Source organism: Gorilla gorilla, chromosome 10, assembly GCF_029281585.2.
Source record: "Gorilla gorilla gorilla isolate KB3781 chromosome 10, NHGRI_mGorGor1-v2.1_pri, whole genome shotgun sequence".
Taxonomy (NCBI): domain Eukaryota; kingdom Metazoa; phylum Chordata; class Mammalia; order Primates; family Hominidae; genus Gorilla; species Gorilla gorilla.
In genome coordinates, this window is record NC_073234.2 from 16,528,016 (window position 1) to 16,555,400 (window position 27,385).

At 45.4% G+C, this 27,385-nt stretch overlaps 2 protein-coding genes across 45 annotated transcripts in view; one reads left to right on the forward strand and one right to left on the reverse strand.

Moving 5' to 3' along the window:
• The window catches only part of WNK1 (WNK lysine deficient protein kinase 1), a 158,802-nt gene extending 154,268 nt beyond the window's left edge, over positions 1–4,534 (forward strand). For all 33 annotated transcript variants that reach the window (XM_055357484.2, XM_055357488.2, XM_055357487.2 and 30 more), the window contains 2 exons: positions 964–1,151; positions 1,594–4,534. In XM_055357484.2, coding sequence (XP_055213459.1) covers positions 964–1,151; positions 1,594–1,911 — 506 coding nt within the window. In that variant the 3' untranslated portion in view covers positions 1,912–4,534. The remainder of the gene's footprint in view (positions 1–963; positions 1,152–1,593) is intronic.
• A 1,628-nt stretch (positions 4,535–6,162) lies between these two features.
• RAD52 (RAD52 homolog, DNA repair protein) overlaps positions 6,163–27,385 on the reverse strand; it is a 30,678-nt gene continuing 9,455 nt past the window's right edge. The window contains exons 2-14 of one of the 12 annotated variants that reach the window (XM_055357521.2): positions 25,979–26,080; positions 24,252–24,353; positions 23,081–23,174; positions 22,849–22,916; positions 20,168–20,286; positions 18,382–18,547; positions 18,172–18,282; positions 16,463–16,594; positions 9,710–9,891; positions 9,412–9,551; positions 7,509–7,610; positions 6,972–7,199; positions 6,163–6,530 (exon numbers count right to left, since the gene is read on the reverse strand). In XM_055357521.2, the coding sequence (XP_055213496.1) occupies positions 6,469–6,530; positions 6,972–7,199; positions 7,509–7,610; positions 9,412–9,551; positions 9,710–9,891; positions 16,463–16,594; positions 18,172–18,282; positions 18,382–18,547; positions 20,168–20,286; positions 22,849–22,916; positions 23,081–23,174; positions 24,252–24,353; positions 25,979–26,062 (1,590 nt within the window). In that variant the 5' untranslated portion in view covers positions 26,063–26,080 and the 3' untranslated portion in view covers positions 6,163–6,468. Of the gene's footprint in view, positions 6,531–6,971; positions 7,200–7,508; positions 7,611–9,411; positions 9,552–9,709; positions 9,892–16,462; positions 16,595–18,171; positions 18,283–18,381; positions 18,548–19,815; positions 19,970–20,167; positions 20,287–22,848; positions 22,917–23,080; positions 23,175–24,251; positions 24,354–25,978; positions 26,081–27,385 lie in introns of those variants that run through there. The other 11 variants (XM_055357523.2, XM_055357522.2, XM_063694554.1 and 8 more) reach the window with 11 other exon arrangements.

Here is a 27,385-nt window from a genome sequence, read left to right on the forward strand (position 1 = left end):
TAACTGGGTGTGGAAGTGCATACGTCTAGTCCCAAGCTACTTGGGAGGCTGAGGCAGGAGGAGTTTGAGGCTACAGTGAGACATGATTGTGCCGCTGTATCCAGCCTGGGTGACAGAAAAAGAAGAGACCCTTCCTTTAAAAAAAAAAAAAAAAAAGCTGGGCGTGGTGGCTCACGTCTGTAATCCCAGCACTTTGGGAGGCCAAGGCGGGCGGATCACCTGAGGTCAGGAGTTCTTGAGACCAGCCTGGCCAACATGGCAAAACCCTGTCTCTACTAAAATACAAAAATTAACTGGGCATGGTGGTGCACACCTGCAATCCCAGCTACTCTGGAGGCTGAGACAGGAGAATTGCTTGAACCCAGGAGGCAGGGGTTGCAGTTAGGTGGGATCGTACCACTGCACTCCAGCCTGGGTAATAGAGTGAGACTCCATCTCAAAAAAAAAAAAAAAAAAAAGGCTAAAGAATGTGGCAGTGTCCAATGGTTTGGAAACCCACCTTCTCCTTAGCCAAGCATCTTTTCCTACTCCTACTTTAACCCTGCCCAATGCACAAGAAAACCTCTTTTTCCCTGCATTCTGCAAAATTCCAGAGCAACTAGCCTTGCTGATCGTATCACACCTCCATCAGCAACGTGATGCTTAGAATAGCATACTGGCGAGCAGTTCCAATACTCTTAGGTGCTTTGTGAATGGACTGAAAGAGGCCCCTGCCTGTGTACCTACCGTCATCCTGAGTTGTTCAGCTTTAGCAGCAGCTACTGAAGAGAAACTGTTTTCATCACCCTGTTATAGCAAAACAAATGGCTAAACAAAACCTTGGAATCTTCCCTCCTTGCATGGCTTCCCAGTTCATCTCTCCCCATTCTGTGGCTTGCCATTCATCATCCCATGAAGTTTTCCCTCTTCCTGAAATTGTAACCTAGGCTTCTTTTAATGCTCGTATTCTGTTGCTTATAATAGGGACCAGCAGCACAAACACTGTTGGGGCAACAGTGAACAGCCAAGCCGCCCAAGCTCAGCCTCCTGCCATGACGTCCAGCAGGAAGGGCACATTCACAGATGACTTGCACAAGTTGGTAGACAATTGGGCCCGAGATGCCATGAATCTCTCAGGCAGGAGAGGAAGCAAAGGGCACATGAATTATGAGGTAAGTCTCTCTTTTGCCACAGAGAATCCGTAACACACATCTGAGTCAAGGTGATAGAAACAACTAAGCTGCTGCTTAACGTCTTACACCACGACCTTCTTCAATTTTAACACTTTAGAAAAACAAGGCAGAAATCCCCCAGGTACCCTTTTATTTTTCCTTCCCTGAATTCCTCACCTCTTACTGGTCAGCTCAACTTTTTCTTCTTCGTTTTCCTTCGTCATCCTCAACTACACACACACAGACACACACATGCACATGACATCCCTCCCCTCTCATCAGGATTATTTTCACCCTTACTTGGTACATATAAAGAGCCAATAAATACTACAGAAGACTGTTTGCTGTATCTTACAGGATTATACTAGAAGTATATGTTAGCACCACACATTTTATACCCATGGCCCACACCAGACTTGACACGTGGTGGTTTTGTTTTCAGGGCCCTGGAATGGCAAGGAAGTTCTCTGCACCTGGGCAACTGTGCATCTCCATGACCTCGAACCTGGGTGGCTCTGCCCCCATCTCTGCAGCATCAGCTACCTCTCTAGGTCACTTCACCAAGTCTATGTGCCCCCCACAGCAGTATGGCTTTCCAGCTACCCCATTTGGCGCTCAATGGAGTGGGACGGGTGGCCCAGCACCACAGCCACTTGGCCAGTTCCAACCTGTGGGAACTGCCTCCTTGCAGAATTTCAACATCAGCAATTTGCAGAAATCCATCAGCAACCCTCCAGGCTCCAACCTGCGGACCACTTAGACCTAGAGACATTAACTGAATAGATCTGGGGGCAGGAGATGGAATGCTGAGGGGGTGGGTGGGGGGTGGGAAGTAGCCTATATACTAACTACTAGTGCTGCATTTAACTGGTTATTTCTTGCCAGAGGGGAATGTTTTTAATACTGCATTGAGCCCTCAGAATGGAGAGTCTCCCCCGCTCCAGTTATTGGAGTGGGAGAGGAAGGAAAGAACAGCTTTTTTGTCAAGGGGCAGCTTCAGACCATGCTTTCCTGTTTATCTATACTCAGTAATGAGGATGAGGGCTAGGAAAGTCTTGTTCATAAGGAAGCTGGAGAACTCAATGTAAAATCAAACCCATCTGTAATTTCGAGTGGGTGGAGCTCTTGCTTTTGGTACATGCCCTGAATCCCTTACTCCCTCAAGAATCCGAACCACAGGACAAAAACCACCTACTGGGCTCTCTCCTACCCTGCCCTCCTCCCTTTTTTTTACCCCTCTTTTTTATTTTTTCTTTGCTCTTTAGAACCCAGTGAAAAATACCAGGGTACTGGGGTGCAACTCTTTCTTATGATAGGTCATTAGTGCTTTAAGCAAAAGATATTAGCAGCTTTGACTGCAGCATTAGCAATTAGGAAAAAAAAAAATTAAGTTCCCTGCGGACATGTAACTTTGCCATCAGTTTTGATGTGGAAACACTGTGATATATAAAATGTTGTTGGACAACAGTAGTTTTAAGAGTAAAATATGAAACGTTTAAAAAGTTCCAAAAAAAGCTAGCTCTGTCCTTTACTTATTGAGACACTTTAACTTTTTCCTTTGTATTTCCATTGTATTAGATAAATAAATGTGAATGTAAAATTGTATAAATTACTGTACTTGAATACTTCTGTTTCCCAGTGTTGCTTGCTGGACATTTTAGTGCCTTGGACTTCTATTGCTTCTGCCATTAGCATCAACTTATCAGACCCCAGATCAATAAAGGGCATGTGGAAGGAAATCTTAGGTCCATGTGACCCCAGCAGTCCAGCAGTGGTTATGCCAAAGGGAAATTGAAAAGTATTTTTTTAAGTCATTCAACAACTTTGTCTAGAGCAGGTGTAAGATGAGTAGGGTGGGAAGTTAAGTTGGCATCAGTGGTTAAAAACAGAAAGTTCTGTTTCAGGAATAGTGAGGGGGTGTTGTAACAAAATTGGGCAACTTAAAAGAATTGTGTGTGCTGGGTGAAAGACAAAGACTAAAGAATGAGGAAACAAACGTGATGCCTGGCCAGTGACTGTCATATAAACCTTTCTTATTTGAGCTAGGCTTGAACAGACGTGACCTAGAAGAAATTGAACATAAAGAGAAGGGGGTGGGGGCTAGTTTTCAAGTTGGGGAACCTGATAGTGAAAAGTCACAGATGGAGAAAGTTGCTCTCAGAAAAACTGTTTGGATTGCTTTCCTCTTGTTGCACATGTACCATGCATTTCTCAGCTTGGGGTACTACATTTTGTGGAAAGTGAATCTTTCCACATCTGAATTAATCATTATAGGAAAGAATACTTATTCCTACTCATTTCCTTTATGATGTCCAAATGGTTGCAGGATCATATCATCTATTGTGCCACCTTTATTTCTAGAAGGACAACTAATATGTTCACATTTTCAAATAAATACTCCCCGTAAGTAAGTAATAACTGCAACCAATCAGTGTTATTTAGTGCTATGCCTCCTTGTAATGGGTAGTTATTATTTTCAGAGCTTTCCGGAAATACTGTCCTAACTGGCTATGTTTAGGATCTTTGTTATCTCTGAAGACAAAGAAGCTAGGACTCTTAATTTTGGGGTGCTTCTTGACTCTTAGTTGGGAAACTGAAAATATTTCCAACCTTTTACCCACGTCAATGGCATATTCCGGGAATCACCACCACCACCACAGAAAGAGGCTGGAGGCTCCCGTACCCTGTTCATTCCTTAAGGGCCCTGCTTCCCTTCATAAAAGTTGGTCTACGGCCCTAAATATGCAAATGAGAGCTAAGGTTTTTAAAAGGTAGAAAGGAAAAGGGCAAGGGCTTCCACCCCTGCTTTAAAATGATTTATTTATTCTCTGCTTATATTTCTTGTGGAGAGAGTAAGGATAGAACCAACAAGGGGCTGAGTAGCTGAGAAAGGGGCCACCCAAGAGTGAAACATACTTCATACCAGAGGAGCAGTGGAGCCTCATGCAGCACATTATCATTTGTTGTTTGGGTTTAATAATTTTGACATCTTTTCACTCATACACAAAAAGTCAGAACTGGTTTTATTTACTGTTGATTTCATCCTCCTGTGTATGAAATAACAAGCCTAGAGGAATGAACTAGTGCTACTGAACTGTTTGTTTAAATTATTTGTGTGTTAATAGTACACTTTGAGTATCTTTTTCCACATTAAAAACTTTCTGAATTATAAATGTTTTCCTTACATTATTTAACATTGTACACTGTTAAAAATAAAAATAAAAGTTCAAACTTTGGGGGTTTCTCAGCAGCCGTTAATTGTACATTTTGCACTAACTCTGGGTGTTGCGCTTCTTGTAAGATTGCGCTTTGTGCTTCAGTTTGTTACCTTTGTAGACTTATTTAATGAAACCATTCAAATAAACCAAACTTGCTTTTGTTGAGCTGTGGGGTTTCATTTCCAGAAGATTCCTTCACATTCTCATTGGCACTATTTTAAGTGCAATTTATAACTGGATTCCTAATTCCTGGGAGCTCCTTTGCTGCCTCCTTAACAACTTCCAAAGGAATAGAAACGGTCGGCTGCCGGCTAGTACTTTCAGACTTCCTTATCTCAGGTTCACAGCTTCCCAAATGGGTCTCAGCCAAAAAATAGGAAGTCACTGCTTCAAGATTAGCCACAGCCCAGCCCAAAATAATACGTCTAAAAAAATTAAATTGGCTAGGCACGGTGGCTCATGCCCATAATTCTAGTACTTTACTTTGGGAGGCCGAGGTGGGCAGATCACTTGAGGTCAGTTTGAGACCAGCCTGGCCAACATGGAGAAACCCCGTCTCTCTCCTCTACTAAAAATACAAAAATTAGTCGGGCGTCGTGGTGGGTGTCTGTAATCCCAGCTACTTGGGAGCCTGAGGCAGGAGAATCGCTTGAATCCCGGCAGGCGGAGGTTGCAATGAGTCAAGATGGCACCACTGCACTCCAGCCTGCGCTACAGAGCCAGACCCCCCCCCCCCCCCCCAAAAAAAAAATTAAACTGCAAACTTCATTATTTTGGGGGAAGAATTATGAAACATCTGAGCACTATGAAAAGCCAATTTATGGTCAAGGTGGGTTACATCTCACACCTGAAATGGGGAAGTAGAAACAGTTGCGTTTGAGCATCCCTAATTGAAATGCTCCGAGATCAGAAAATTTCTGAGCACTGACGTGATGCCAGAAGTGGAAAATTCCACACGTGACCTCGTGTGACAAGTCGCAAAGCACCAGGCATACAACAGTTTATGCAGTGACCCTAAGAGAAAAAAAGACCCAGCCCCCTTCAGCTGCAGTGTATCTTCTTATACAAAAACTTTGTTTCATGCACAAAATTATGTGTATGAGGCATATACACGAAACACAGGTGAATTCCACGTTCAGACTTGGGTCCCATCCCCAAGGTCTCATTATGTGTATACAAATATTCAAAAAATGCAAAACAATTCTGGTTTCAAGCATTTCAGATAAGCGGATAAGCAATATATATATATATTCTATTTTGTTAATAAGGTATATGATTTGCTTTCTCGAAAATGCCTTTTCTGGCCAGACACAGTGGCTCACACCAGTAATCCCTGTATTTTGTAAGGCAGAGGTGGGAGTATCACTTGAGCCCAGGAGGTTGTGGAGAGAGCTGTGTTTACACCACTGAACTCCAGTCAGGGCAACACAGCCAGACCCTGTCTCAAAAAAAAAAAAAAAACAGCCATTTTTCGTGGTCTTAGATGATTATTTCCTTCCTTAGGAAAAAAATGTCAGTCTTGAAACAATGCAGGATTGTAACGTCATAAACCCATAAATTATTTATATTAAATGAAGATTGTAGCCTGGATTGATACAAAGTAGTGAAAAGCACTGCTCCAACCTTTTTCCTGTCGTGATCCACAGTGCTTAATGTGGACAACATTAAAGGCATAGACCCTAAAGGAAAGAAGGCAGACATTATGCAAAACAACTGAACGTAGACAATTGCTGAGGCAGGTGCTTAGGACCAAGTCTGGCCTATATTGCTTGAGGGCAAGGAGCCATTGGTGATTCCTAAAATGTCCATCTTTATTAACATAATAGTCAGTAATAAATAGTGGGAAGCCTCACAAGCCGAAGAAAAGGTATTCATCTGTCCAGAGCCTCTCCCTACTAGAGTGGCGGACAAGCTTTTCAAAAGTGCTCAGCTCTAACTGCAGTGGGCTCTCAGTCAGATCCTCTTGATAAGGTTCAGAATGAAGCAAGATAAATCGCAATGATGTTCATTCTCCAGGAGCGATGAACAATTTCATGACCAAAAAGTAGTTTTCCAAAGTCCCTTTGTGACAGAGTCCAATCATGTGGCCTGAGCCTCAGTTAAGATGGATCATATTTCCTTTTCTTCATGTCCTGGCTCTTCCTATGAGATTCCCAGTTTCCTATGGAAGACAAAATGGCTTAAAGGTAGCTGCCATAATTTTAAAATAAACTGACAGCTAATGATTTCTGGATTATATTAATGATCCTAATTTAGACTAAGCCCAAGAATGAGAATTACTGTTAGGAGGAAGGCAGATGATTCTCCTAGACTGAGCGGCCTCGTGCTCATGACAGACCTGCTGCTGGGAGGGACAGCTCTCCATGCAGTCGTTTCTGCTTCCTGCTATTATCAGGAGCTGAAAAGGGCTGCACCTGAAGTCAGGAGCCCAAAGGAAAAGTTCTGGCTTTTAAATCAATTATCTTCTACTTGCAGTGCCATTCCCTAATAGAAGTTCCCGATTCTATCAAACTTTAAATGAAATGTCATCCTTCCTCAAAAATTCCCAGAATTAAAGCTAGGATCTCCCTTTGATTTTTGTGCCTAAACACCTCTCTGCTACCTGTTGTGCGTTGGTCAGCGCTATAAGTTTGGAGGTCCCAAGATCCAGATTTTGCTTGTGGTTTCTGGTGGCAAAGGCTGTGTGGAGTCCTGTTCTGGGTCACCATCTGGTTGTTCAAGGCTAGTGTGTCAGAGGTCTGGGCTGGGTCTGCTCTAGACGAGGGCTTGACCACACCATCCCCTGCATCGGGAGTCACAGCCCACTTTTCAGAGTTGTCTTCAAGAGTCTCTACAGAGGTCAAGGAAAAGTGCGTCATCAGCAAATAATGAAGTATTCTCACAGAAAGCACTGGAAAAACTGGCCCTCAGAAATTCCATGTCTTGAGTACCTTCTGAAAGTTTTTGGAATGTCTCTCCCCTCCCCCTAAAAGTACACTTCCCTTTGGTTAGGACCAAAGAGGAACTGGACATATGCTATCAGCCAGAACCCCCTCAACAAAACCACACGAAAATGAGGATTTTTATGTTGCCTAAAAGGTATTCTGTGGCTACTAAAAACATACAGGACAGTAGCTTACAAGCATTTCAAGGTATTTACTGATTAATTCTTGAGTCACTCCTGCAAGGAAGTCTTTCTCCGGGAGTGGTTCTGAGACAGTTACAGGAGTGCTGTGCGTCAAAGGAGGGGCCGGAGGCGCTGCTACGGTTCACAGAGGAGAGAAAGGACAAGTCATAATCACATCACTGCATGGGATTTCAGAGCGTGAGTCCACTCCCCTCTTGTTAGAGGGAACACTCAGAAGCACAACACCGCTTAGGGCTACGCTGCTTCAGCCAGTAAAAAGAACTTCAGACTCCCGAGTCCCAGTCCTACCTACAGATCTGTCTGTGGTTTGAATTCTTCTCACCAGTGGGAAAAACAAGTTTCTTTCTCCTTTCACAGCAAAAGTAAAAGGTTTCTCACAGGCCATCTAATCCAGTGGCTGGCTTGCTTGTTACAGCCATAACCCTTGCTCAAACAAAATCTTAAACTAAAATCTGACCAGGCACAGTGGCTCACACCTGTAATCCCAGCACTTTGGGAGGCCAAGGTGGGAGGATCGCTTGAAACCAGGAATTCGAGACGCCACCTCTACAAAAAATAAAATATTAGCGGGTGTGGTAGCATGCACTTGTAGTCCCAGCCACTCAGGAGGCTGAGGAAGGAGGATCACTTGAGCTCAGGAAGGTCAAAGCTGCAGTGAACCCTGATCCCGCCACTGCACTCCAGGCTGGGTGACAGAGCAAGACCCTGTCTGAAAACAAACCAACAAACAAAATCTTCAGCCAAAATCTGATGTGTGAAATGGATTAAAATAACAATGGCTGGGGTTGTCTGCCAAGGGGCAGGAAAGGCCTGGAGGGCAGCTTCCTCCACAATCTACCCGGGAGCTTCTGCAATGGTTAAGAAGCTAAACACCTGCAATAACTCAACAGTAAGGATATCCACAGGACAGGAAGTGGTTCTGTTTTGGTTTTTATGTTAATTTCAGCCTGTCAGTGCTGAGGGGCAAATGAATGAACCAGCCATGAAGCAAGTCCTCTGTGAATCTTCTTCACAATTTGTAGGGAAAAACTGGGCAAAAGCTCGATGGGTCTGAGACAAGCCCTTTCTCTGTTTCCACTCTCTGAGTAACGACTACCTACCGCTGGATGGGCAGGAGAGAACAGGTGGGGAGACAGAGAAGAAAGAGAAGAAGGCGTCTGGCATCACTATTCTCACTCAATCTGGACTCTGAAATAAACTAAAGTTGATAAAGAATCTGCCAAAGTTCCCGTTATTCTCAATCCCAGTTTTGCCTGGTATTCGAAGATATCTCAGAAACACAAGGCTTGTTTTTTTGTTTTTTTTTTGAGACAGGGTCTCACTCTGTTGCCCAGGCTGGAGTGCAGTGGCACGATCTTGGTTCACTGCAACCTCTGCCTTCTGGATTCAAGCAATTCTGCCTCAGCCTCCCGAGTAGGGGGAACCACAGGCATGCGCCACCACACCTGGCTAATTTTTATGTATTTTTAATAGAGACGGGGTTTCGCCATGATGGCCAGGCTGGTCTCAAACTCCTGACCTCAAGTGATCCGCCCACCTTGGCCTCCCAAAGTGCTGGGATTACGGACGTGAGCCACCGTGCCCGGACAAGGCTTTCTAACGTAGAGATGGCCAAAGCATTTGAAGCAAAAAAAAGTTCTTTACCCTGAAATTTCTAATTCTAGAAGATTTTATCAAGGCCCACTTAGTTCCACGGGGGAAAAAAAAAATCATTGTCTTTAGAAACGGGAAAATGTACAGCAGATTTAAATATCTGAATTTCCTGGGCTCATCTCTCCTGCGTGTAGCTTGAGAGAAGTCCCAGCGAGGCCTGGTTTGGAGCCAGCCCAGGGTTACCGCAGAGAATCAGAAGGCCCTGCGACTACACTTCCTCCTGCAGACACCTCCCAGGGCTCTGCTCCCACCCCTCAGTCACCCTCACTCTTCTCAGCTGACGGCGTGGGGACTCGAACGTGCTGCTTCTCCATCCGCTCCCGGAACTGCTGCTGCAGCTGCTTCTGCCGGAGCTTCCGCTGGTACGTGGCCTCGCTCTCCAGGGCGGATGAGGTCAGGCTTCTGCATGAGAGGACAGCGGGGAGCAGGGGCTCCTGAGCAACAGCCACGGCTGCTGGGAGCACACGCACGGCTGGCTGGCTCTGAAGGCGTGAGTGCAGGCAGCCCCCGTGACATAGGAAGGGGCCGCAGAGGAAAGGAAGGGGACTTAGGCCGCATACCGGGAGCTGCAGTCCTTGTCCCCCTGTATCACAGCATGGCTTGGTCTGGAAGGGGAGGTCACCTCCTGTAGTTGTGGGTGTCCCGGGGCCATGTTCGGTCGGCAGCTGTTGTATCTTGCCTCTTCCACAGACGGTTCAAAATCTTGTCTCTTCGCTTTAGTTAAATCCACTTCAAGAGGCAACTAGAAGGAAAGAAGAAAAACAAATTCCTTCAACTGGCTCTTGCCCTCCGCTTCTTCTCCCTGACTCACAGATTTCGATTCCTGGAAAATCACATTTGACATCCTCCATCCATCATGCCTTCTAGGTCCTGTAACTCCATGAGAAGGAGGAGCCAAACAATTTCATGTTCTGTGTTAGTGAAGTTTTGATAAAAAGGAATCCTTCTTTGGTTTTGACTTAGGGCAGATGTTCTGTAAAATCGCATTTGAATCTTTCCTGGGCAGCTGGGTCTGTCTTTGCTGCCTCCTTGTCCTTTTTCCACGGAAATGAGCACACACAGTCTCTGGGGAGGTCTGCACCTTCTCAACCCTTTCTGCCAGGGCCACCCCTGCAAATCGCGCTCGTCACTGAGGGAGCCTCGGGCACGCTGTGGCATCACGAAGAACCCTTCAAACGACAGAGGGAAGAACCCTTGGGAGGCACGGACGCCGGCTGCCAGCCAAGGCTGCAAGGAATCTTCCAGAACGGGGCTGCTCTGCATCTCATCAGCATGAGAAGGGACAGTCCTGTGCTGCGTGGCACAGGGCAAATGGTTTCATTTCCACACGGATTCCCACAGAAATCCAGAACATTTTCACTTGGGAAAACATCTCTCAATTCATAAAACTGATGCTGATGGAATAATTGTTTGAGTGTGAGGGATTAAGATGGCCACATTTTGACCGGAAAATGAAAATTATAGTGCAGATTTCATATCTACATTGAAAGATAAATGAGTAGTTTAAAAAGAAATGAGCTTTGGCCAGGCACGTTGGCTCATGCCTGTAATCCCAGCACTTTGGCAAGCCGAAGCAGATCACTTGAGTCCAGGAGTTCAAGACCAGCCTGGCCAAAATGGCAAAAATACAAAAACACAAAAAAAAAAATCGAAGGAACTCCTGAGTAACAGCCTGTCTCTACTAAAAATACAAAAAAAAAAAAAAAAAAAAAAAAATTAGCTGGGCATGGTGGCACACACCAACAATTCCAGCTACTCGGGAGGCTGAGGCAGGAGAATCACTTAAACCTGGAAGGCAGAGGTTGCAGTGGGTGGAGATCGCACCACCGCACTCCAGCCTGGGCGACAGAGCAAGACTGTGTCTCAAAAAAAAGAAATGAGCTTTGAAAAATATGAAGGACTGGCGATACCAAGTGCTGTCAAAGATACGGAACAACTGGAACTTACACAATGCCACGTGGGGTGTGAATTAATACAACCATACAGGAAAACAGGAAGAACCTACTAAAACTAAACACGGACCTATCTTCTCCCCCAATAATTCCCAACAAAAATGAGTGCAAGTGTACAGCAAAAGAATGCTAACAGCAGCTCTAATCGAAACAGCCACAAGCTACAAAAACCAAAATGTCTACTAGGAAAAGACTAGAAAAATAAATTGCCACATACTTATGCAAAAGAAAATTATACAGCAATGAAACTGCTGCTCGTACCATGAATGAATCCCACAACCATGCTGAATTCAAGTAAGATACAAAGAGTTCAAACTGTAGGATTCCAAAAAAGTACATAACAATAAAAACAAATTGGTGGCTTTCTTTGTTTTTTGTTTTGTTTTTTGAGAGAGGGTCTCGCTCTGTGGCCCAGGCTGGAGTGCAGTGGCGTAATCACAGCTCACTGCAGCCTGGGCCTCCTAGGCTCAAATGATTCTCCCAGCCCAGCCTCCCAAGCAGCTGGGACTACAGGCACCACCACCAGGCCCAGCTAATTTTTATTTGTATTTCGTAGAGACAGGGTCCCACTATGTTGTCCTGGCTGGTCTCCAACTCTTGAGCTCAAGCAATCCTTCTTCCTTGGCCTCTCAAGTGGTGGGATTACAGGAGTGAGCCACCACACCCGGCCAATCTGTGTTGTTAAAAGCGGTTTGCTCAGAGTGCGAAGGAGGGCAGGGGATGGCAGTGACTACAAGGAACACAGCTGGGCCTTCTCGGTACTGGCAGTGTCTTGATTCAGATGTTGGCTGTGTGGATGTGTTTGGTTGGAAAATTCATCAAGCTGAGCATGGATGATACGTGCACTCGTCTACCTGTCTATATGTTCTTTTTCATACTTCGGTCAATTTTCTTAAAATATGAACTGTACAATGCCACTTACGGTACAATTCCATTTGTGAACTTTACATATATAAAGTTCAAAAACAGGAAAAAATAATCCATGGAAGTCAGAATAGAAGACAGGATAGTAGTTACTTTTGAAAAAAGGAAAGCAAGGCAGTGACTGGAAGAGGGCAAAATGGGGCTTCTGGGCTGCTGGTAAAGCTCTGATTCCCTATCTGGGAGGTGAACGGCTGTGCTCACTTAGGAAATGGTGGCTCACGCCTGTAATCCCAACACTTTGGGAGGCTGAGGCAGGTGGATCACTTGAGGTCAGGAGTTTGAGATCACCCTGGCCAACATGGCGAAACCCCATTTCTACTAAAAGTATAAAAATTAGCCGGGCATGGTGGCGGGCGCCTGTAATCCCAGTTACTTGGCAGGCTGAGGCTGGAGAATCGCTTGAACCCACGAGGCAGAGGTTGCAGTGATCACAACATTGCACTCCAGCCTCGGTGACAAGAGTGAAACTCCGTCTCAACAACAAAAAAAGAGAAATTTGGGGCCAGGCTCAGTGGCTCACACCTGTAATCCCAGCACTTTGGGAGGCCAAGGCAGGTGGATTGATCACTTGAGCCCAGGAGTTTGAGACCAGCCTGGCCGACACAGCAAAACCCCGCTCTACTAAAAATACAAAACATTAGTTGGGTGTGGTGGCAGGCGCCTGTAGTCCCAGCTACTCAGGAGGCTGAGGCACGAGAATCACTTGAACCCGGGAGGCAGAGGTTGCAGTGAGCCAAGATAGCGCCACTGCACTCCAGCCTGGGCGACAAGACTCTGTCTAAAAAAAAAAAAAAAAAATTTGGGCTGGGCGTGGTGGCTCACGCCTGTAATCCCAACACCTTGGGAGGCCGAGGTGGGCGGATCACCTGAGGTTAAGAGTTTGAGATCAGCCTGACCAACATGGTGAAACCCCCTCTCTACAAAATACAAAAAATTAGCTGGGTGTGGTGGCACACACCTGTAGTCCTAGCTAGCTGGGAGGCTGAGGTAGAAGAATTGCCTGAACCTGGGAGGCAGAGATGGCAGTGAGCCGAGACCACACAATTGCACCCCAGCCTGGGCAACAAGAGCAAAAACTCTGTCTCAAAAAAAAAAAAATTAGCCAGGCATGGTAGCACGCGCCTGTAGTTCCAGCTACTCAGGAGGCTGAGGCAGGAGAACTGCTTGAACCCGGGAGGCGAAGGATGCAGTGAGCCAAGATCGCACCACTGCACTCTAGCCTGGGTGGCAGAGCAAGACTCCGTCTCAAAAAAAAAAATTGTTATAGGAGACGAGAGTATTATATAATGATAAGAATGTCAGCCAGGCGCAGTGGCTCACGCCTATAATCCCAGCACTTTGGGAGGCCGAGGCGGGCAGATCATGAGGTCAGCATATCGAGACCATCCTGGCTAACATGGTGAAACCCCATCTCTACTAAAAATACAAAAAAATTAGCCGGGCGTAGGTGGCGGGCGCCTGTAGTCCCAGCTACTCAGGAGGCAGAGGCAGGAGAATGGTGTGAACCCAGGAGGCAGAGCCTGCAGTGAGCTGAGATCGCACTGCCACTGCACTCCAGCCTGGGCGACAGAGTGAGACTCCGTCTCAAAAAAAAAAAAAAAAAAAAAAAAGAATGTCAATTCACCAAGAAGATATAACGATTATAAATATTTATGCACCAAACACCAGAGGTCCTAAATATATGAAGCAAACTTTGAGAGGATTGTAAGGTGAAATAAAAGCAACACAATATAATAGTAGGAGACTCCACTACTCAACTTTCAATAATAGATAAAACAACCAAACAAAAGATGAATAAGGCGATAGAGTATTTGAACAATACTATAGGCCAACTGGACCTAACAGTCATATACATAACATTCCACCCACCAACAGCAGAAAATACATTCTTCTCAAGTACACATGGAACGTTCTCCAAGACAGACTACATGTTAGGCCACAAAACAAGTCCTAACAAATTCAAGATTGAAATCATATAAAGTATCTTTTCAATCACAATGGAATGAAACTAGAAATCAACAGCAAAAAGAAAACTGGAAAATCCACAAATCAGTAGAAATTGAACACCACACTCTTAAAGTCAAAGGAAATGTAACAAGCCAACTTAGAAGAATTCCCAGAGACAAATGAATACTACAACACAACCTACCAAACTTCTGGGGTGCAGGGAAAGAAGTCTTAAGAGGGAAGTTACACACACAGTTAAAAATAAAGATCTCAAATCTACGCTATACCTCAAAGAACTAGAAAAAAAAAGTTACAACCAAAGCTAGAAGAAAGGAAATTCTAAAAAGATGACAGCAAACATAAGTGAAAGAGAGAATACAAAAACAATACGAAAAAGCTCAATAAAAGTAGGAGTTGGGCCATATGGGTTTCTCACGCCTGTCATCCCAGCATTTTGGGAGGCCAAGGCAGGTGGATCACTTGAGGCCAGGAGTTTGAGACCAGCCTGGGCAACACGGTAAAATTTTTTGTATTCTGTACAAAAATTAAAAAAATTAGCCTGGCATGGTGGCAAATGCCTGTAGTCCCAGCTACTTGGGAGGCTAAGGCAGGAGGATCATTTGAGTCCGGGATATAGAGGCTGCAGTGAGCCAAGATCACACGACTGCCCTCCAGCCTGCGTTGGAGGATCACTCAAGCCCAGGATGTCGAGGCTCCAGGGAGCCAAGCCATGATCAGACCACTGCATTCCAGCCTGGGTGACAGGGCGAGATCTTGTCATGAGATGAGATGAGATGAGATGAATAAAAGAAATTAAATTAAAATAATAAAACAAAATAAAATGACAAAGGACTTGAATAGACATTTCTCCAAAGACGATAAACAGATGGCCAACAAGCATATGAAAATATGGTTGGCTGGGTGCAGGGGCTCACACCTGTAATCCCATCACTTTGGGAGGCCAAGGCGGGCAGATCACCTGAGGTCAGGAGTTCGAGACCAGCCTGACCAACATGGTGAAAGCCCGTCTCTACTAAAAATACAAAAATTAGCCCGGCATGGTGGCAGGCGCCTATAGTCCCAGCTACTTGGGAGGCTGAGACAGGAGAATTGTTTGAACCCAGAGGCGGAGGTTGCAGTGAACCAAGATTGTGCCACTGCACTCCAGCCTGGGTAACAGAGTGAGATTCTGTCTCAAAAAAGAAAATATAGTCAACATCACTAATCATCGGGGGTATGCAAATCATAACCACAATAAAATATCACGCCCATTAGGTTGGCTAAAAAAAACAAACAAACAAAAACAAACCAAAAACTCAGAAAATAACAAGTGCTGGTTAGGATTTAGAAAAATCTGAACTCATGTACACTGTTGGTGGAATGGTAAAATGGGGCAACTGCTATGAAAATCAGTGTGGCAGCTCCTCGAAAAATTAAAAATAGGATTACCATGACCCAGCAATCCCCTTCAGAATATGTCTAAAAGAATTGAAAGCAAGATCTCAAAGAGAGTTACACACCCTCGTTCATAGCAGCATTATTCACAATAGCCAAGAGGTTGAAAGCAACCCAAATGCCCATCAACAAATGAATGCATAAACAAAATGTGGTCTATATATACAATGGAATATTCAGCCACAAAAAGAAGGGAATTCTGATACACACTACTACATGGATGAATCTTAAAGGCATTAATGCTAAGTGAAATAAGCCAGTCACAAAAAGCAAAAATTATGTGATTCCATTTATATGAGGTATCCAGAGTAGACAAATTCACAGAAACAGAAAGTAGACACATATACCTATAATCTCAGCACTTAAGGAGGCTGAGTGGGAGGATCGCTTGTAGCCAGGAGTTTGAGACTAGCCTGGGCAACAGCAAAACTCCATGTCCACACACAAAAAAGTATTTTATTTTTATCTTATTATTATTATTTTGAGACAGAATCTCACTCCGTCTCCCAGGCTGGAGTGCAGTAGTGCGATCTTGGCTCACTGCAGCCTCCGCCTCCCGGGTTCAAGCGATTCTCATGCCTCAGCCTCCAGAAGAGCTGGGATTACAGGCAGGCTGACCACCATGCCCAGCTAATTTTTGTATTTTTTAGTAGAGACAGGGTTTCACCATGTTGGCCAGGGTGGTCTCAAACTCCTAGGCTCAAGTGATCTAACCACCTCAGCCTCCCAAAGTGCTAGGATTACAGGCAGGAGCCACAGCGCCCAACCTAATTTTTTAAAAAAGAAAAAAAGATCAAGACCAGCCTTGGCAACATAGCAAGAACTCATCTCTTAAAGAAAAAGCCCCCCAAAAAAAGTTAATTAGCTGGCTCCAGGTGCAGTGGCCCACGCTGCAATCCCAGCACTTTGGGAGGCTGAGGCAGGAGGATCACATGAGCCCAGCAGTTCATGACCAGCCCTGAGAAATTCTGTCTCTACAAAAAAAATAGTAATAATTGTTTAAAAAATAAATTAGCTAGGTGCGCTGGCACATACCTGTAGTCCCAGCCACTTGAGAGGCTGAGGCAGGAGGATCCAGGAGGATCCCTTGGGCCCAGGAGTCCAAGGATGCAGTGAATTATGATGGCACTCCTGCATTCCAGCCTGGCTGACAGAGCAAGGCCTCATCTTTCATAAAATAAATTTAAAAAAAAAAAAAAAAAAAAGGAAAGAAAGTGGAAGTAGTTACAAGGGTCTGGGAAAGGGGGAAATGCAGAGTTCTTGTTTTACGGGTGCAGAGTCTTAGCTCTGCAGATCAATTTCACAACAATGGGGATACACTTAACACTACTCAACCACACACTAAAAATAGTTAAAATGTGATGTGTTTTACTACAATTTAAAAAAAGAAAAGGCCGGGTGCAGCGGCTCACGCCTGTCATCCCAGAACTTTGGGAGGCCAAGGCAGGCGGATCACTTGAGGTCAGGAGTTCAAGACCAGCCTGGCCAACAGGACGAAACCCCATCAACTAAAAATAAAAAAATTAGCTGGGCATGGTGGTGGCTGGCACCTGTAGTCCCAGCGACTTGGGAGGCTGAGGCAGGAGAATGGCATGAACCCGGGAGGCGGAGGTTGCAGTGAGCTGAGATCACACCACTGCACTCCAGCCTGGGCGACAGAGTGAGACTATCTCAAAAAAAAAAAAAAAAGAAAAAGAAAACTTTACTAATATCTCTCATAAACATAGATGCAAAAATGCCTAACAAAGGCCGGGCGCGGGGGCTCACACCTGTAATCTCAGCACTTTGGGAGGCCGAGGCAGGCGAATCATGAGGTCAGGAATTCGAGACCAGCCTGACCAAGATGGTGAAACCCCATCTCTACTAAAAAAATACAAAAATTAGCCAGGCGTGGTGGTACACACCTGTAATCCCAGCTACTCAGGAGGCTGAGGCAGGAGCATCACTGGAACCCAGGAGGCAGAGGTTGCAGTGAGCCAAGATCACGCCACTGCACTTCAGCCTGGGCGACAGAGCGAGACTCCGTCTCAAAAAAAAAAAAAAAAAAGTCTAACAAAATATTAGCAAACTGAATCCAATAATGTTTAATAATGATTTTTTTAAAGGAGTTTTTACAGATGCCCAGTGACACACACTTTGTGGGGCTCCATGAGGACAAGAATCCCTCAGGCACAGGATGGGAATGCTGCCCTGGGGAGCGACATGGCAGGGACCTCGGAGAGCAGATGAGGCAGGAGGAGCACTCCAGAAGCCACTCATGGCAAGGCAGTGTGACTCCAGGGCTGCCCAGCCACAGACCCCATTCTCCAAAGGCAAAGGCTCAGATCACGTTATAGGTATTGACAGAAATAATGGACATGTAAATGACATGTAATGACACCAGAACTAAGGAAAAGAAAGAAGGCTCAACAGCGAGGCTGGGAGTGCTGCAGAGGGCTGTGTGCTTGCCTTGAGGCTGCACAGACTACCCCCAACCACAGTTCTCTACCTACACGTACACAGATTCTCAGACCTCACATTCCTGTCAAATGGTGTGATTTTTTTTTTTTTTTTTTTTTTTTTGAGACGGAGTCTCGCTCTGTCGCCCAGGCTGGAGTGCAGTGGCGCTATCTCAGCTCTCTGCAAGCTCCGCCTCCTGGGTTCACGCCATCCTCCTGCCTCAGCCTCCCGAGTAGCTGGGACTACAGGCGCCCGCCACCTCGCCTGGCTAATTTTTTGTATTTTTAGTAGAGACGGGGTTTCACCGTGTTAGCCAGGATGGTCTCGATCTCCTGACCTCGTGATCCACCCGTCTCGGCCTCCCAAAGTGCTGGGATTCCAGGCGTGAGCCACGGCCCCCGGCCCACATGATGTGACTTTAGAAAAAAGGAAAATGTTGGGATTAGTTCCTGCTGTCTCTAACATTCGAAATCTGAAATCAACATTCCCGACCCTCTAAAGAGCTGAGTCCTCACTTTTTCTCCTTGCATCCTCCAAATACTCAACCCATGACACAGAAGAGTTTGCCGCGTTATCTTCACTCCACTCATCCATGTCTGATATACCTGGCGTGGAAGCTTATTTAGTGATCTCAGGTAGTCTTTGTCCAGAATACAGTTTCCAAGTGCATTCCCAAAACTCCTAAGGGCAAGAGAAAAAAAGGTGAAACAGGGTTAAGAATTGTTACACATGAATATCAGAGAACAGAATTACAACTTTTGTACAGGTTGCTTCTCAGGAGCAGCAGAGGAAATGGACCCTAACATGCATTCCCCATTGACGTCTGGTAAGCATCTAGCGTGTTCCTGCACTGTGTTAGTTTCTGAGAATACTGCAGTGAGAACAAGACACAAATCCCTGCCCTCACAGAGAAGATGAGTACGAAAAGATTAAGGTGCCATTCACAAAACCCACCAGCCACCTCCTGACATGGAGAACAAACTGCAGAGAGTTTTTCTTTTTTTTTCCCCCCAAAGGCTGCTCCAATTTCCCAGCAGGAGTAGGCAACACACACTTGGGGACCGGGGGCTCAAGGGCACAACCTCCCATGACCAAAGTTCTTAACTTGGGATCTATGGACTCCCCCACAGAACTCACAGGTTTTTCTGGTTCAATTCACTTCAATTCTCAAAGACACGGATATGGTTTGTATGTTTATCCCCTCCAAATTTCACGTTGAAACGTGACCTCCAATGCCGGGGGTGCGGCCTGGTGGGAGGTACTGGATCCTGGGGCTGGATTCCTCATAAACAGCTTAGTGCCATCCCCTTGGTGTTGAGTGAGTTCTCACTCAGCTCATGAGAGATCTGGTGGTTTTGAGTGTGGGGGCTGGGCATGATGGCTCATGCCTGTGATCCCGGCACTTTGGGAGGCACAAGGCAGGAGGATGACTTGAGCCCAGGAGTTTGAGACCAGCCTAGGCAACAAAGGGAGACCCTGTCTCTCCAAAAAAAAAAATTTTTTTTTAATTAACTGGGGGTGGTGTCATGTGCCTGTGATCCCAGCTACTCGGGAGGCTGAGGAGGGAAGATCACTTCAGCCCAGGAGTTCAAGGCTGCACTGAGCGATGACGGCACCACTGCACCCCAGCCTGTGCAACAGAGCAAGATCCTGTCTCAAAAAATGAAAAACAACAATAAAATAAATAAATAAGCCCGGGACCCCTTCCTTCTCTCTCTTGCTCCCTCTCTCTCCACGTTCCCTCTTCGCCTTCTGCCATGATTAGAAGCTTCCTGAGGCCTCACCAGAAGTGGATGCTGGCACCAGGCTTCCAGTACAGTCCACAGAATCATAAGCCAATCAAACCTCCTTTATTTATAAATTACCCAGCCTTTGGTATTCCTGTATAGCAACATAAATGGACTAACACGGACATCTGCATGACTGTGTAACTAAGTTAACTATGCTACCTGTGCGTAGCGGAGGACTGCTGAGGAGCACGGAGAGGAGGAGGGTGCTGTCTGTGCACTCGCAGTAGGAGTGGGAAGGCCTCCGGCACACATGACTGAGTGCACGGAGAAGAGAGAGTACAGGATTCTACCACTTACTCCCAGTAAGGGAAGCCTGAAACAGAAACATTGAAAAAATACTAACAAAAGTGGGAAAACGGCAGACAGGAACCAGGGCAGGGGTGAGAATTATCTTCCACGCTGCTTCGATTTTTGAACCATGTGCATGTATTACCTCTTCCAAAAAAAATCGAAACCTGCTCTGAAGCAAGAGCTGAAATGACGCAGGTTAGACTCCCAGCCCTGCGCTCACCTGAGGGCTCGCTTCAGCCCGTCTGTCACCGCCTCCTTCCTCGCCTTCTCCAAAGATAAAGCCTTGGACTTGAGGCCCTCACTAACACCATAACCAACATCTTCATGATATGAACCATCCTGGGGGCAGAAAAGGAGTTTGAACTCAAACACGAGAGCGGCAGGCGCGCCACAACTCCCCTGTTCCTCAAGCAGCAGGGTTCAAAGCCGGACTCTCCCACCTGGCGGCCTTGCTACAGGGGCACGGGCAGAAGGCTGGGTGAGAATCCATCGCGAGTGCTGCTTCCTAGACCTGGGCTGCCTGGACATGTGCCTGTGGTCAAGGTGTCAAGACGATCCTCCCTTCCCAACTTCCCAACACACAAAGGGCACATTAGAAACTCACCCCAAATCCTATCAGTGTGCATCACCCTAAGGTAAAAAACCTCTGGGATGGCCGGGCCGGGCGTGGTGGCTCACGCTGTAATCCCAGCCCTTTGGGAGGTCAAGGGAGGTGGATCACTTGAGGTCGGGAGTTCAAGACCAGCCTGGTCAACATGGTGAAACCCCATCTCTACTAAAAATACAAAAATTAGCCGGGTGTGGTGGCAAGCGCCTGTAATCCCAGCTACTCAGGAGACTGAGGCAGGAGAATCACTTGAACCTGGGAGGCAGAGGTTGCAGTGAGCCGAGATTGCACCATTGCACTCCAGCCTGGGTGACAGAGTGAGACTACATCTTGGAAAAAAAAAAAAAACCTCTGGGATATGAAGCAAAGGGATAATTTGAACATTGGATCTAATGGTCTGCAAGGACGGGAGAGCAAACCCTTTGTAAATCAGGTGGCATCCCGCTCCTGCCTCTCACCGAAAGAGAAGGTGGACCTGAGCACATCATTCGCTGATTGAGAATTAAATACAATGTTTGATGACAGCGCTCTGTGATTTTTAAAAAATAACTCAGAAAGCACTCAAATAAATGAGTGACACTATAACAAAATTCTTTCCATTCTCAGCTACTCACTCATAGATACAAGATTTTTTAGTACTATTTAGAAAAATAAGTCAGAATAGAATTAATGCTGAATTGTTCATTCAAGAAATAAGTAGGCCGGGTGCGGTGGCTCACGCCTGTAATCCCAGCACTTTTGGAGGCCGAGGCGGGTGGATCACCTGAGGTTGTGAGTTCCAGACCAGCCTGACCAACATGGAGAAACCACGTCTCTACTGAAAACACACACAAAAAATCAGGCAGGCGGGGTGGCGCATGCCTGTAATCCCAGCTACTCGGGAAGCTGAGGCAGGAGAATCGCTTGAACCCAGGAGGTGGAGGTTGTGGTGAGCTGAGATTGAACCATTGCCCTCCAGCCTGGGCAACAAGAGCAAAACTCCACCTCAAAAAGAAAAAAAAAAGAAGTAAGTAATATTCAATTATGGATATATGGATATATAAACTAACTGAAAAGAAAAAACAGCACCATCCATCTCATTAAGATATACATTTTCCATAAATTTTATATTTTAAATTTTTTATTTTTGTGGCAAGATTTCATATCTTTAATTTTTCTAAGTATCAAAATTTTGCTGTATTTATGTTTTCTCTTCACCATAAACACAATTGTCTGGTCAACTGTGTGTTAACAGTAGCTATAATATAACTAAATCCAAAAGAAATATTTTAATATTTAGAGCCTTAAGTGCACTGAAAATTTACCAAAAATTTTTATTTTTATACACAGGCAAAGGCAGAGAAGCACAGTAAGGCTACCAATAAAACTTTTCTTTTTTTTCACCCAGGAGTGCAGTGGCGCAATCACAGCTCACCACAGCCTCGACTTCCTGGGCTCAGGTGATCCTCCCACCTCAGCCTCTTGAGTAGCTAGGACTACAAGCATACACCACCATGCCCAGCTAATTTTTTTGTATTTTTAGTAGAGATGGGCTTTCGCTATGTTGCCCAGGCTGGTCTCAAATCCCTGGGCTCAAGCAATCCTTCCACCTGGGCCTCCCAAAGTGCTGGGGTTACACGAATGAGCCACCCCGCCTAGCCAAACTTTCAACCATAAATATGTATTAGGATTAAAACCAGTGGGGAAATAGAATAGAAATATGAGTTCAGATAAAGAAAGAACAATGTAAAATTTCTAATGATTAAAAAAAAGCTTGTTCATTGTATTTCTTCAAATAAATGATAGATCTTATCCTCTATGGTGTTTAGAGTCCACTGGAATATTTAAAAAGATCTAACAGATTTACGGCAAGTCCTCACTTAACACCTTAAATAACTGTGACTTGAAGCGAAACAACTTATTAACAAAACCAATTTTTGTTTTTATCAATGTTATAACAAAAGGACCTGCTTTGCCTAAAGTTGAGTTTCCAAACACTTATCAGTGATGGTAAAATTATTGTATTTTAGAATGTCAGATTTTACCATATGCCAAAAAATACACCCTTTGCAACAATTTTTATATATGGTGAAAACTTTTAGGTGTCAACTTGAACATGTGCAAGAGAACAGTTTTTCCATTCTTTTAGGGAGCACATGAGCAAGAGTATTTGAATTCCACCATTCTAGGGAACGCTGGCTGAGACACAACTCTGGAGCCTGGGTCCCCGTCCAGCTACCTACTTCCCTACCTGCTCACCTTCTCCTACCACCCACTGATCCTTCCGGGCAGCAGGTCTACTCCATCCCCCTCACCTTCAGCTGGACCCTCACAAATGCACAGACTCCCACGTAGAACTTGCCATTGTTGAGGTCAACAAAATCTAGGAGTGGGAAAGAGAGCAAGTTGAAGAGGACACTGACCGCTGGGCCACAACCATTCCTCCTGCTGGCAACTGAGTCCACCTACCTTACCTCCTCACCCACAGCATACTTTCAGTAGGAGCTGGACAGTGCAGAAGTCCCCACTGCTGGAGAGCATACTCACCCACATTCTGCTGCGTGATGGAGTGTGCCCAGCCATTGTAACCAAACATCTCATTGGCCAGATTAATTACCCGATGACCCTCAATGTAGCACACCTAGAAAAACAAATGTTTTTAAGGAAAAGCTGTGTTAATTCCTTACCACACTTAAATGTGAATCAAAATTGACATAATTTATTCCTCATCTACTTTTTTGGATAAACTGTCCTTCAACATTCTACTCGGGAGGCTGAGGTGGGAGGATCACTTGAGCCCAGGAGCTCAAGGCTGCAGTAAGCTAGGATCATGCCGCTGCACTCCAGCCTAAGCGACAGAGTGAGACCCAGTCTCTTAAAAAAAAAAAAATTTTTTTTCAAGAAAATTCTCAATGAATTTATTTCAAAAATCTAGATGGAGCCCGCGAGAACTAATGGTCTGTTGGGAGGAGGAACTCACCCAGCAGTTACTAAAATTCAGTTTGCAAAAAGTACAAATCTGTTTGACATATTTTATGGAAGACCAAAAATATACACAGAAGTTAAAATTAGAAGCAAATGATATGCAATTATTATGTGTCAATCATAAGTTCTTTAAAAAGTGTTTAATTCAAAAAAAAAAGAAGCAAATGGCAAAAGGAACATTTTTTTTAATGGTGTAAAGGCTGGGCGTGGTGGCCCACACCTGTAATCCCAGCACTTTGGGAGGCCGAGGCGGGAGGATCACTTGAGCCCAGCAGTTCGAGATCAGCCTGGGCAACATGGCGAGATGTCGTCTCTACAGAACATTAAAAAATTAACCAGGCGTTGGTGGCGTGTGCCTGTAGTCCCAGCTAGTCAGGAAGCTGAGGCAGGAGGATCGCTTGAGCCTGGGAGGTGGAGGCTGCCGTGAGCCGAGATGACACCACTGGTCGGACTCCAGCCTAGGTGACAGAGCAAGACCCTGTCTTTAAAAATAAAAAAAAAAAAGATGATGTAAAAATCTTAAGATGGCGGTTATGCGAGTGTCAAGACCATGCCCGGGCCCCTTCAGATGAGAATGAAGTCTGGAACCCATCCCCTCCCAGGGGCACTGGGAGACCTCCAGGAACAGTTAACAGCAGACCTCCGAATCCCTGAGGACCCAGAGAGGGAACTGGCAAGACCATCGGAGTCTGTGGTATGGATGCCTGCTTTCCAGGCACGTGAATTCTCCTACCTTCTGGCCTCCGCCAGCCATGCGGCTACTTATGTATTCTGGGCCCAGCCTCTGCCTCAGGGCCTTCTGGATGGCCTGGTACTCTTCTGCTGTGTACTGGCACTGCAACCCCAAAAAAGAAAATTAAATTCACACTTCCACCATTCCTCACATCACTGAGTCTCCATCCTTTATGGAGACTTTATACTCTTAAAAAGACCCCCCAGAACCTTTGTTTATGTGGGTTCTATTTATCCTATTAGGAATCAAAACTGAGAAACTTTTAAGGCATGCATGCCATTAGGCATCATAGCAGTGACATCACCACATATCATGCAGTCTCTGAAAACGCTACCGTTCACTCATGAGAGAATGAGTGTGAAAGAGGCAAGTAGTATTATTATGAAGATAATTTGGACCTTCTGGACTCTGAAAGATCTTCAGAAACCCCAGGGTTTTTGAGAACTGCTGCCTTAGCTGTTGCTACCATCCTTATAAATGTTTCTGAAGCTTAGGAAGCTACAATGTCCTGCCTCCAGATCTGTAAATGACGTCAGCACAGGAAGCAAGTATGGAAAGAGCACAGGGGTAGGAAGCCTTGCTTCCCTTTGTCCTTTCCAGAGATTGACGCCTTCTCCAATACAACAGTTTCCCATCCTGCACAACAGAAACACACTACTGCTTGCTGATTTGGGTTTTGTCCCCCTTGCCCTGTTCGGATGAGGTGAATACTCACAACTCCCTGCTAAAGACAAAGATGGAGTTTGGGTGGACAAAGCAAGAAACTCTTTTCTATGCACACAATGTCCCTACAAGGAATAGGACCCCCAGTAACTTTCCATGCCTCCAAGAAAGACAACTGGAGCCAGGCGCGGTGGCTCATGCCTGTAATCCCAGCATTTAGGAGGCTGAGGCAGGCAGATCACGAGGTCAGGAGTTCAAGACTACCCTGGCCAACATGGTGAAACCACATCTCTACTAAAAATACAAAAAAATTAAGCCCGGGTGTGGTGGCTCACGCCTGTAATCCAAACACTTTGGGAGGCCGAGGCAGGTGGATCACCTGAGGTCAGGAGTTCGAGACCAGCCTGGCCAACATGGTTAAACCCCATCTCTACTAAAAATATAAAAATTAGCTGGCCATGGTGGTGCATGCCTGTTATCCCAGCTACTTGGGAGGCTGAGGCAGGAGAATTGCTTGAATCCAGGGGGTGGAGGTTGCAGTGAGCTGAGATCGCACCACTGCACTGAGCCTGGGTGACAAAGCAAGACTCAGTCTCGAAAAAAAAAAAGAAATAGAACTGGGTGGCATGCACACAGGGGCAATAGGAAATAGGGAGATTTTCACAGTTTCATTTTGAATTTGATGTCATACAAATATGTTATCTATCCCCCCCACAAAAAATTTAAAATCTAAATTTAATCCCCAGTACTATCAGTCTTTTGATAGCTAACATTCCAAAATGCCCTCCAGAGTTCACAAGACTCCCAAAAAATGCATCTAAAGGAAAAACCAATAACAACAAATAGCTCACACAGGTACTATGTAAACGTACCAGGTACTGCCCACACAGGTACCGCATCAACGTACCAGGTACTGCCCACGCACGTACCGCGTCAACGTACTAGGTACCACGTCAACGTACTAAGTACTGCTCACACATGTACTACGATGCTCTACAAACTGCCTTGCCCTAACTTTACTCACTTCACCTCATTCTTTCCCGGCATGAAGGAACCACAGTTACCTGTCCAAAGCATAACACTGAGCCGCCGCCAGCAGCAGGATGGCTGTCACGTCCTCCAAGAATTGCTTCCTCAGTCCCAGACATCTTGATTCTGGTTGACCTCTATATAAATAAAAGGCGGGGGAAAAAAACAACCCTCAAAGAATGTTTAAAGTAAAAGGCAAGAGTCTCTACTGAAAAATCACATAAAGAATCCTTATGCGGCCAGGCACAGTGGCTCACGCCTGTAATCCCAGCACTTTGGGAGGCCGAGATGGGTGGATCACAAGGTCAGGAGATGGAGACCATCCTGGCTAACATGGTGAAACCCCCTCTCTACTAAAAATCCGAAAAAATTAGCTGGGCATGGTGGCAGGCGCCTGTAATCCCAGCTACTCGGGAGGCTGAGGCAAAGAATTGCTTGAACCCAGGAGGCGGAGGTTGCAGTGATCTGAGATCACACCCTGCACTCCAGCCTGGGCGACAGAGCGAGACTCCATTTCAGGAAAAAAAAAAAAAAAAAAAGAATCCCTATGCAATACCCTAAGAGTTATTTATAAGCTTCTAAGCACTGCTCCAATCCAGAACAGAGTTCCTCAGTGGTTAGCTGTGGTCTCTCAAGCGCTGAAGATTCTTTAAGGTCTACTTCTACCTTTCTGTTAACATGTTTGCTATTCTGGCGGTGCTATTAAAGGTGATTTTTACAATAAGAATATATTACATTTATAACTATAAAATCAAAATTACAAAAAATTCTTTATGGGAAAGCAAACAAAAAATGTACTATAGGTGGAACATTGCTAATCCAAAATCCAAAATTCAAAATGCTCCAAAATCCAAAACGTTTTGAGTGCCAACATGATGTGTTATAGTCAAAACACAGGTGATGGCCAGGCATGGTGGCTCAAACCTATAATCCCACCAGCTTGGTAGGCCAAGGCAGAAGGACTGCTTGAGCCCAGGAGTTTGAGACTAGCCTAGACAGCAAAACCCCATCGCTACAAAAATTTAAAAATTAGCCAGGCGTGGTGCTATGCTACTTAGGAGGCCGATGTGGGAGGATCGCTTGAGCTCAGGAGTTTGAGGCTGCAGTGAGCTATGACCACCCCATTGCACTCCAGCCTGGGTGACAGAGTGTCTGACTCTGTCTCAAAAAAACAAACAAAAAAAAAAGGCAGGCACACAACACACAGTTTATTCAGCTTCTCCAAGAGAAAAATGCAATTATCAGCCAGACGCAATCACTGACACCTATAATCCCAGCACTTTGGGAGGCCGAGGCGGGCGGATCACGAGGTCAAGAGATGGAGAACAGCCTGGCCAACATGATGAAACCCAGTCTCTACTAAAAATACAAAAATTAGTTGCGTGTGGTGGCGCGTGCCTGTAGTCCCAGCTACTCAGGAAGCTGAGGCACGAGAATCGCTT